A 12,459-nucleotide genomic window follows, 5' to 3' on the forward strand; every position below is an offset into this window, starting at 1 on the left:
TAGTATAATTTCTCAAATTTACTGTCAGCATTGAAATCCTGAAAATTCTTAAAAAGTCTGATTTTTCCGATATAAATCATTAGATTGCCACTAGGTAATTTAGTATGTTCTTAGCAATTGCTGTAAAGATACTACCAATTATGTCTTGACATTTGACTATAATTGGCGTGGTTAGCTGCTGCTTTTTCAGCAATCGTTGGTAACTTTGGTTGTAATGGGACGTCAGCAGACTTTTCCTTCCTTGATAGCCTCTTGTACTTCACTCCATGGGTCACTCCAATACTTCACTGTCAGGTTGAAGATGCTCGTAGTCAATCACAATAATTCCCTCAACATCCCAGTACATGGTTGCCATGATTTGGCCTTGACAATTGAGTTCAAAATCCTTAGGCTTGTACTGCAGAAAGACAGAAAAAGCTGGCTATCTTCTTCTACTGTAGAGCTTGCTACCGCCTTATTATAAAGCTTTTTTGAAATTTAGGGTATCTAGATAGTTACTTAGATAGGCTGTATTCCATCTCTCTGGTCATGCCCTAGTCTCTCACACATTGAAGTTGTTTCATATGGTGTATATGTTTGAAAGCAGTAAGTAATCAAATCAATGAAAAGGAAAAATGTTATAAAACTCATTGCATTTCTAATATAATCTTATGTTTCTGAAAGATCCACTGCCCTTTGATTTTTTAAATATAGTTTTTGTTTTTTACTATGATAGACAACATATAAAGAGTAGTATCTCTGTGGGATAGGTATACTATTATGCCTGAATTATTCTTTTCAAAAAACCTATTAAGTTAAAAGGAATATCAAAGGAAGAATAAATTATTTTGGTGACCTTACTGAAATTCTTATTAAGAGAAAGTTATTACTTTCCCCACAATAAAGTAAATTTTCTATGATAACAGTAAATACACTAAATGCAACTTACATTTGTAATTCCTAGAAATAAACAAGAATGAATATGTTAATTTAGTCCTTTAATTAAGAAGATGATCTTTCTTGTCTAGATTTACTGTTCTCTGAGAAAATGTCACTATAATGACCTGCAGCTCCTGACCTCTATTTGTAATTTTGACTGAAATTTCATCCCGGAACCATATTGATGTGAAAAATTAACTACAGATTTAGTACTAGGAATTTTTCCATTTAACTCCTTTCAGAATATGTGGTCATCAAATATTACTTTAGTGTCTTTTTGAGGCACTGATGTCTAAAAGACATCTGTTATCTAAGAGCTTCTCTATGATCCTTGTTTTGGTTAAATACTAATATCTACATTTTTTAATTGACAAGTAAATTTCTATATATTTAAGGTATGCAACATGATGTTATCATGTATATATACATTGTGGAATGGCAAAATTAAGCTATTTATCATATGCATTGCCTCACATACTTAGCTTTTTTGTGATGAGAATACTTATTAATCTATTCTCTTAGCAATTTTCAAGTGTACAATATATTGCTTTTAACCATAGTCAACAAGATGTACAATAGATCTCTTGAAGTAATTTTTTCCATCTAACTGAAATTTTGTGTCTTTTGAACAACATCTTCCTAATCTCCCCAATCTCCAGCCTCTGGTAACCATCATTTTATTCTCTGTCTCTATGAGTTTGACTTTCTTAGAGTCTACATATAAGTGAAATCATGTGGTATTTGTCTTTCTTTGCCTGGCTGTTATGACATAAAATAATGTCCTCCAGGTTCATCCATGCTGTCACAAATAACAGGATTTCCTATTATAAAATATTGAATATTATTCCCTCATGTATATACAGCACACTTTCTTTATTCATTCATCCATTGATGGACACTGTGGTTGATTTCATATATCGGTTACTGTGAATAAACCTGCAGCGAACAAGTGAATGCAGATAGTGTTACAACATAACGATTTTATTTTCTTTGGATATACAGGCAAAACTTATTTTATTGTGCTGTTCTTTACTGCACTTTGCAGATATTGTATTTTTCACAAATGGAAGGTTTATGGCAATGCTGCATCAATCTTTTCTGTTGGTGACATTTTTCAACAGCATGTGGTCACTTTGTCTCTCTGTCACAATGTGGTAATTCTCACACTAGTTCCATTTTCTCATTGTTATTATTATTCTATTTGTTATAGTGATATGATCAGTAGCTTTGATATTATTAATACTATTGTAATTGTTTTGGAACACCACAGAGCATACCCATAAAAGACAACAAACTTAATTGTTAAATATTGTGTGTGTTCTGGCTGCCTACCAACCCACTGTTTCCTCTCTCTCTCCCTCTCCTTGGGCCTCCTTATTCCCTAAGCACAACAGTACTAAAATTAGGTCAACTAATAGCCCCACAGTGGCCTCTAAGTGTTCCAGTGAGAGGAAGAATTTCATGTCTCTCACTTTAAATCGAAAGCTAGAAATTATTAGGCTCAGTGAGAAAGGCATCTCAAAACACAAGATATACCAAAAGCTATGCTTCTTGTACCAGTCAGCAAAATTATGAATGCAAAGGAAACGTTATTATAAGAAAATAAAAATGCTACTCCAGTGAACACATGACCAGACAGTACAGATGCCTTCTTGCTAATGTGAAGAAACTTTCAGTGGTCAGGATAGAAGATGAAGCCATCCACAGCAGTTCCTCAAGCCAAAGCCAAATCCAGAGCAAGGCCCTACCTAACTCTATTTAATTTTGTACAGTTTTTTTAAATGTAATGCCATCGCACACTAATAGACTACAGTATAGTGTAAACATAACTTTTATATGTACTAGGAAACAAATAAAAAGTATGACATGCTTTATTGTGATATTTGTTTATTGTGGTGGTCTGGAACTGAACCTCCAATATCTTCTAGGTATGCCTGTGTATATCTAGCAGTGGGATTGCTGGATCATATGGTCACTACATTTTTAATCTTTTGAGAAACCTGCATACTGTTACCCAAAACAGCTGTACTAATTTACATTTCTACCAATGAAATACAAGAGTTTTATTTTCTTCACATCATTACTAACACTTATATTTCTTCTTTTTTTACAATGCCTAACTTAACAGGTATAAAGTGATATCTTATTGTGGTTTTATTTGCATTTTCCTGATAATTAGTGATGTTGAGTATTTTTTAATATAACAGTTGGCCATTTGTGTATTTTTTTAAAGAAATGCCTATTCAAGTCCTCAGCTCATTTTTCAATGAGTTTTTTTTTCTTACTATTGAGTATTCTCTATATATTTTGGATATTAACCCATTAGCAGATGTACTGTTTGCAAATATTTTCTTCCATTTCATAGATTATCTCTTTACTCTGTTGATTGTTTCTTTTTCTGTACATAAGTTTTTTAATTTGATGTAATTCCATTTGTCTGTTTTTGCTTTTGTTGCCTGTGTTTTTGAAGTCATATCCACAAAGTTTTTACCCACACTAATGTCATGGAAATTTCCCTCTATATTTTCTTCTAGTAGTCTTAAATGTTTTTATTGGTTGCATTGTCTCTGTGAGCTTTCTTTTAGTATAGCAAATGAGCTTTTACTTGTAGTTGATGGGTTAAGAGCTTTGAATATCTGTAGGAATGACACTTTACTTGAGAGTCATGATGAGGTAGAAAATTATATGCAAGAGTCTATGGAATGTTTAGATTTCACTTTCAGGTAGATGCATCATCAATACCTGCAGACAATAAGAGATGCTGACAATACTTATAACTTCACCTGAAAAGACAGGAAAGCCTCATCCCAGGGTCCCCTACTTGCAAGCTTACATAATGTTATTTATATAAATGTAAAGAGCAATGCATCAAAATTCTCTGGCATCACAAATTTGTACTAATGTTTCTTATAATACTCTAATACACTTAAGATTATTCTAGAGACAGATTTGAAGGTCAGATGGGCTTCCAAGCTATTTCAAAGCATTCCTGTAATAGTTGCAACCTTTTCCTGGTGGGGGGTGGTTTTGATAGCAAAGGAGTATTAAAGAAAATTGTATACAAAGCAAAATGAAATAGAGGACAGGCACATGCTTAAAGTATGAGATAATTGTGTCATTCAGTTTAAATATTTAGTGTTATTAATTAACAAAATGTTATAGATTGGAAGTGAATAACTTTCAACATTTTAGAACTCACTTATTTCTATGGAAGCAAGCCACATATAGAGTTATTTTTAAAATAATGTTTAAATTTTTATTTAATATTATTATAAAAGCATAATTTATTTCTCAAAAAAGTTAAAAATGCTATTTATTAGTGTTTGATTCACTATTTGAGCTAATAAAGATAATATTAATCTCAAAATCAATAATCTGCATTAAAATCGTTAGTCAAAAGATAAGTGTTTTATTGCAAACAACATAGTAGATTTGAATTCAGAGTCTGACACTTAAAGTTGTGCATCCTTAGGTGAGTGATTCATATTCAGTAAATTTAGTTTACTCATAGCTAAAATGGTAAGGCCAAAATGAGAATGTTATGGGGAGATTAAATTAGTAACTGTTCATATCCTTTGCCCACTTTTTGATGGGGTTGTTTGTTTTTTTCTTGTAAATTTGTTTGAGTTCATTGTAGATTCTGGATATTAGCCCTTTGTCAGATGAGTAGGTTGCGAAAATTTTCTTCCATTTTGTAGGTTGCCTGTTCACTCTGACGGTAGTTTCTTTTGCTGTGCAGAAGCTCTTTAGTTTAATTAGATCCCATTTGTCAATTTTGGCTTTTGTTGCCATTGCTTTTGGTGTTTTAGACATGAAGTCCTTGCCCACGCCTATGTCCTGAATGGTATTGCCTAGGTTTTCTTCTAGGGTTTTTATGGTTTTAGGTCTAACATGTAAGTCTTTAATCCATCTTGAATTAATTTTTGTATAAGGTGTAAGGAAGGGATCCAGTTTCAGCTTAGGATATGAACAGACACTTCTCAAAAGAAGACAGTTATGCAGCCAAAAAACACATGAAAAAATGCTCATCATCACTGGCCATCAGAGAAATGCAAATCAAAACCACAATGAGATACCATCTCACACCAGTTAGAATGACCATCATTAAAAAGTCAGGAAACAACAGGTGCTGGAGAGGATGTGGAGAAATAGGAACACTTTTACACTGTTGGTGGGACTCTAAACTAGTTCAACCATTGTAGAAGTCAGTGTGGCAATTCCTCAGGGATCTAGAACTAGAAATACCACTTGACCCAGCCATCCCATTACTGGGTATATACCCAAAGGACTATAAATCATGCTGCTATAAAGACACATGCACACGTATGTTTATTGTGGCACTATTCACAATAGCAAAGACTTGGAACCAACCCAAATGTCCAACAACGATAGACTGGATTAAGAAAATGTGGCACATATACACCATGGAATACTATGCGGCCATAAAAAATGATGAGTTCATGTCCTTTGTAGGGACATGGATGAAACTGGAAATCATCATTCTCAGTAAACTATCGCAAGGACAAAAAACCAAACACCGCATGTTCTCACTCACAGGTGGGAATTGAACAATGAGAACACATGGACACAGGAAGGGGAACATCACACTCCGGGGCCTGTTGTGGGGTGGGGGGAGGGGGGAGGGACAGCATTAGGAGATATACCTAATGCTAAATGATGAGTTAATGGGTGCAGCACACCAACATGGCACATGGATACATATGTAACAAACCTGCACATTGTGCACATGTACCCTAAAACTTAAAGTATAATCATAATAAAATAAAATTAAAAAATAAATAAATTAGTAACTGTATGTGAAGGGGTCTAGCCCAGTTCCTGATACATAGTAGATCCTCAGCAGATCCTGCCTTATTATTATTATTCTCAGATATGATAAGATAAAATGCATTATCACTTGGGAGTTATTTGTTATATGTATAGTATATAAAATATTTACTATTTATGAGATATTGTTCTCTTGTATAATAATCAGATTATAGGGATGAATATTGATAAATCTGATTTAAAATATGATAGATATAGAAAGCATTTGCTTTATGTTGTGCTGGAGAATATGTATTGTGGGCCAGGTGCAGTGGCTCACTCCCATAATCCCAAAACTTGGTGCCCGAGGTGGGCAGATCAGCTGAGGTCCAGAGTTTGAGACCAGCCTGGCCGACATGGTGAAACCCCATCTCTACTAAAAATACAAAAAATTAGCCAGGTGTGATGGTGGGCGCCTGTAATCCCAGCTACTTGGGAGGCTGAGGCAGTAGAATTGCTTGGACATGGGAGACAGAGGTTGTAGTGAGCCAGGATTGCACCACTGCACTCCAGACTGAGTGACAGAGCAAAACTCTGTCTCAAAAGAAAAAAAAAAAAAAGAGAGAATATGTATTGTGGACAAATCATACACACCATAGGTCACCAAATGATCAAGGAGAAATGATTTCTTAAAAAATGATATTGGAATAAGAGTTTTTGTTACAATAAATTTCATTCTGCAACTTAACCTCTCAGTATCACTTCATTAAAATGAGGAGACTTTTATATGTTTTTTAAATTTTTTAAAAAATATATTTATATGTTATTAATTCCTATCTTCTAAAGTATGGTTTATTAAATGTTATCTGGAGGCCATCTGAGTTGCTCAAAGTATAGCTAAACATTGGAATCTAATAGCTATCGAGATAAGAGACATTCACGTTGTGTTCCAGGATACATTTATTATAGTAAATATCTTGTATGTCAGAAACTCTGTTTAAGAAGTTGTGAGGTAAGATTACCATTCCACAATATCTATGCTTTCTCCCCTAGCTGAATTTAAATGTCAGCCAGGCCGATTTCAGTGTGGGACTGGACTCTGTGCTCTACCAGCTTTCATCTGTGATGGAGAGAATGATTGTGGAGACAATTCTGATGAACTCAACTGTGGTAGGTGATTAAATTCCTAACTAATGAACATAAGTCCAATTCTCAGCTGATTACGTCTGTGCGATTTAAATTCAGACACATATTTTTTCGCTCTCTCTCTTTCTATGTTCTAGACACACATGTCTGCCTGTCAGGTCAATTCAAGTGTACCAAGAACCAGAAATGTATCCCAGTAAACTTAAGATGTAATGGGCAAGATGACTGTGGTGATGAGGAAGATGAAAGAGACTGTCGTAAGTCACCTCAAAATACTCTGTCTTGTCTTATCTTCGACTCCTAACTAAAATAAGTCTAAAAATTACTACTATACTTCATAAATTCATATGATGTAGACAAATTAAAAAGAAATTATGGTCAAATAATTAGAAATAGGTGCCAACTGGGATAGAAGCTCTAAATAAAAATATAGAGGAAATGAAAATATGGGCAAGTTTACTTTAAAATCTACCTGTAAATTATGACAAACATGAACAACTTTCATTCATCCACATCATCCTTAACAGAAGCATCAAATAAAACGTGGCAGTGGATTATGTTTTTTAATTTATTTTTGCCCATATTAAGTAGATAGAGGTAATTTACTTCTGTGATTAATCAGTTTCTTGAAATTAAGTTATTTTTAATTAGAGAGTGTTTTCTCCATGAAATACATGTTGCACTCATGAAGAGACATATAAAATCTGGGCAAAATAGTCTAACAAAAGTTTAACTTCTACAACATCCTAAATAATGCTCCATTTAACATATCTTAACAAACTATTTAATAGTAAAATATTTTGTTTCTTTTCATCTCATATTTCCATCTTCCACCAAAATTCAAATTACGTTAAATGGAAGGCAAGACAGTTTATACCATACACATATATATGCACATAGGCTGGCATGCACATGCTTGCACACACACTCACACATGCAGATTATGTGAACAATGGAGCATCTGTCAAGTTTCAGGGTTTCAACAGAACCGCTGTCAACATTTTTGTCTTGCTGAAGTTTTATTTTATTCCTCAAAAAGTTTTATCAGTAAATAATGTGCACTCATCCAGCAATTTGATTAAGATGGTGCATTCAGAATAAAGTCAGTACCAGTTCTTTATGGTTAGCTATTCTAGAAGCTGATCCATTAAAGTGTCTAGGATTTGTGATGCAGTTTACAGTCTAAGTTGGATGTTCACTTCCCTCAAAAACTCAACACAGGCCAGGCACAGTGGCTCATGCCTGTAATCCCAACACTTTGGGAGGCCAAGGTGGGTGGATCACCTGAGGTCAGGAGTTCGAGATGAGCCTGGCCAACATGGTGAAACCCTGTCTCTAATAAAAATACAAAAATTAGCTGGGCGTGGTGGCAGGAGCCTACAATCCCAGCTACTTGGGAGGCTGAGGCAGGAGAATCACTTGATCCTGGGAGGTGGAGGTTGCAGTGAGCCGAGACTGTGTCACTGCACTCCAGCCTGGGCAACAGAGCAAGACTCCACATATATATAAAACTCAACACAATTCCTAGACATTTTGATAAACTTTGTACTTTTTATTTCCTTATTCACTTAATACCTTCCAATTTTAGTGTTTTTCAGTTTACACAAATGTATACCTATGAATTCTTATTTTTTTCTGGAAAAAAAACTTATTTTGAAAGTCCCTAAATTCTTAATTCTTAAAATTAGTATCAAATATCTAATCAACAGTTTTTTGAAAACTCTGATATTTATCAGTGTATCACTGCAAAAATATGTTTTCTTTATTTTTACTGGAGAGGATATCAGGAGTATCTCAAAAAGGAATTAAAAGTTAAAATTTCTCACCTTCAGAGTCCTATTAATTTAAAGACAATACATTTTTCGATAAACTGTCTTAAACATTTGTCTGTAAAATTTGCTTTTAATAAATAAATATGTTCTCCAAAGCTACGTTTTAATAGCAGTTTTCTTCCTAAGCTGAAAACAGCTGTTCTCCAGACTATTTCCAGTGTAAGACTACGAAACATTGCATTTCCAAGCTGTGGGTTTGTGATGAGGATCCAGACTGTGCAGATGCATCAGACGAGGCCAACTGCGGTGAGTGTCTGTGACTCTGGGTCTTATCTCTCCGTATTTGGGTCATCGTCTGCGACAACCACAGTGAAACAAATTTGATCACAATTCTTTTGAAACTAAGGTCTTACCTGAAAAGGTTTTGTCTCTGTGTTCACAGATTCATAAAAACTCAGGTTAGCTACTTTACAGAAAGCCTGGAGTGATAAGATGGAAGAGTAAGTATTCTTTAATATAACCCAGAACTTTATAAAAGATAGACCAAAGAGTTAGAATAAGACCATTGTCTTCTTATATTAGAGTGGGCACATGATAGCATTAGCATTTAGTGAAGAGAAATAAGGAAACACTATATTCATATCATTCTAGAATTCATTTTTTTGCTTAAATCCCTAAGATTCTGTAGTTATTCAGTGATTATTGTATGTCATTCATTAATACAATACGGTGTGAAAAAAGATAATAAAAAGCATCTGTTCTATATTAGTAGATGACAGTGATCATTTAAGTCAGCATTTGCTTTTGAAACATTAATATTTTCACTTAAAATAATTTTATTCACAATAATTATTTCTTGTTATTGCAGAAATGGACAATATATTTATTTTGTTTAATGTATTTGATTCTATGTTAAAGCTGTTAACACTGAGACAGAAATCAAGAGTATTTGCTATGTGTAATTCATTTTATCAGCATTTATTAACATTAATTGAGCCTGTTCTGTAGACAAATATGCCAATTTGGCGTTGTTGGATAAGCAAAAAGCATTTCATCTAGTAATTGATTAGAACAGACAAAGTTTTTCCAAACTGGATAGGACTCCCAGACTTCATAGAATTGGGTTAAATGCATTTGCTGGATTCCACAGTGCTTTCATTGAACTTTTATGGGGAAAATGAAAATAATGAAAAACCTTTAAGTGCTCTGAAATTTCATTTACATTGAACAACACTTACGAGCTATATGTATAAGTGCTGGCAATAATAACATGTCTTTAAGTGATTTTCCTAATACTATCTTCTTATAATTGGGTCTTTAGAATATGCAACCAGTGTAGCTTACCACAGTATCATAAAACTACCATTTACCACTTTGTAGAACTGGTTTTCATAATCAATTCACAAAGCTTCAAACTGCATTCATCACCACTTTGTCCATAGCAATTACCAAGGACTTTTGTGGGCTAGTTTATATTACTGGCTAATTTGCTCTGTCGTCTTTTGCATTTTCACTTACCAAACCAAAGTGGAATAATGACTTGTTAACTCTGAACCATTTCTGGACTGGAGTGTTATTTCTGTGTTTTCCTCTCCTTCCTTTTCCTCACTGTAGCATGATTTAACTCTGTTTTGGTAGATTATATGCTTCAAATAGATTATTATCAATCAGCCTAGTAACAACAATACCTAATATTTAGTTGATGGTAACCATATGGCCCGAGAAATATGTTAAAGCTTTAGAGTGATTATCTTACTTAATCTCTTTATTACTCCTATTTCATTGATAAGGAAAGTGGGCACAAAGAGGTTCTGTAACTTGTCTAAAGTCCCATAGCTAGCAAGTCCTGTAACTGGGATGTGACTCCAGGGTTATTTGACACCAAAGCATCTGCTTTGAACCTCTGTGGATATAGCATAAATACACTTCATTCTTTCCATATGACTAGAAAAATATATTTAAATGTTTTCAGTAGTGAGGTTATATAGGATTCTACCAGCCACTAGTATTGCTGTAAGCTCCAGACCAGTGTGTATACACACACACACACACATATACACACATACATACAGAGGGGCAAGGATGGAGGGTTGTCATCTGATTTGAGTTATGCAATTTTATTGTGCACAGGTGCTAATTAATGTAAAGAAAATCATATGTCATATCTTAGTACAGCATTTCACACCCCTTATTTTTGAAAGGGATAAGTGGCCACTTTGTTCCCTTTTCTTTTGTCCTCAATAAATATAGAAATGTTACATATTTATGCTAATTATTTTAACACTGCCTGGGATGATTCTCCTTCTGGTGTTTTTATTGAATGGGAAAGAAACATAACACTTTGCAAAGGTTCACCGTGTTATGCCAAGTCCTTATCGTTTGACTCAGTTATGTGTCTTCATGGCTAAGAACAGATCTTGTCTAGAAGCATGGGTGTGTTTCACTATTTCACATGTCCCATGTCCTCAGGGCTTAGCAGGATGTAGAGTAGGATTGTATTAAGTGTGGGATGAGTGTCTAACCTATTCCCTCTTGCAGGATCTCTATTTAGAATCCATTTTTATTTCAGTTTGTGTCCATACTTTTCTTAACCCGTGCTACGTTTAAGGGGAAATTCTCTTATGCTGTTGGAGTTCACCTAGTTGGTACCTCTTACTTCTCAGCACCAATATTTGTATTTATTTATAGTTCCATTATCAATTGGATTATTTCATTTCTAAAGTCCGAACATTGTAGTTGACATATTCTAATTTAAATAATTTATTTCATTTCTAAAGTCACCAATATTTGTATTTATTCATAGTTCCATTATCAATTGGATTATTTCATTTCTAAAGTCCGAACATTGTAGTTGACATATTCTAATTTAAATAATTGGTTTTGTTTTTATTTAAATTATGTAAAGAAAACAATGTAGAAGCAAGAGAAAGAGAGAGAGAGGCACTATGAAAAAAATGAAGCAGAGTAACTTAACACATACAAAATATACATATAGTGTAGGGAATTAAAATAATCACTGAAAATATTTTTTAAATTCTATGTTTATATTTACTGAAATACCATGTTTATTGAATTTAGCCTGGTATAATTTTTGGGGTCTATGAGTACTCACAATTTTGACAACGGATGTTCAATCTATGGAAAAATTGTATGCTAATCTCTAATTTAAGGAGCCTTTGAATAGATGTAAATTAAATATAGTTTAGGAGACCAGGCTTAATAATTTAGTCTTGGTGAGACTTTGGATATAAATTTTAAAAATTAAATTAACTATATAACTTCCCATTTTATTGACGCCTAGTTTTTGAGACGGCTAAATTTATGAATCTGTAAAAATGCACATTTGGCACATTTAGATTAAATTACTAAAGGTCTTTAAAGAACATCTTGGAGCTCCATGTTTGCGTATGTAAGGATTTAAATCTATGCTAGCCTCACATTCATGACAAGATAGTTACAAATTCATTTTGTGAGTTGTTAATAGTTCATATAAAATCACTTCTATTTGCTCGAAGGTGTCTGCTCTTTTAAACTTTATACCAAGGGGAAAACATTTTAAAAATGTACATAAATACAATTTTATTAGACTGTAGAGGCTGACTGCTCTTGGAGGACTGTTGCACTGTTTATTACAAGCTTGGGCGAACACCAGATTTGAATGCCTGACCAAAATAAGTAGAATATCCCAATTGTAGCAGCTCCAGAATATTTATTTGGAATTTCAACTTCAAACTTTTTTCACCTTCAGCCTACCCTCTTCTATTTCAAGAACTAATAGAGTATTTAAGAATTTGACAGACTGTACTAGATTCACGTCTGCTTAGTAATCAGAGTTGTAACTTTTCTAAAATTTGAT

General features: G+C 33.8%; 1 protein-coding gene across 1 annotated transcript in view; it reads left to right on the forward strand.

The window, feature by feature from the left end:
* Positions 1–12,459, forward strand: part of LRP1B (LDL receptor related protein 1B) — a 1,933,392-nt gene that overhangs the window by 1,703,929 nt on the left and 217,004 nt on the right. Inside the window, exons 64-66 of the mRNA XM_003267617.4 lie at positions 6,739–6,855; positions 6,969–7,088; positions 8,790–8,909. Of these exons, the coding sequence (XP_003267665.2) occupies positions 6,739–6,855; positions 6,969–7,088; positions 8,790–8,909 (357 nt within the window). The remainder of the gene's footprint in view (positions 1–6,738; positions 6,856–6,968; positions 7,089–8,789; positions 8,910–12,459) is intronic.

The sequence above is a fragment of the Nomascus leucogenys genome, chromosome 20 (genome assembly GCF_006542625.1).
Source record: "Nomascus leucogenys isolate Asia chromosome 20, Asia_NLE_v1, whole genome shotgun sequence".
Classification (NCBI taxonomy): Eukaryota; Metazoa; Chordata; class Mammalia; order Primates; family Hylobatidae; genus Nomascus; species Nomascus leucogenys.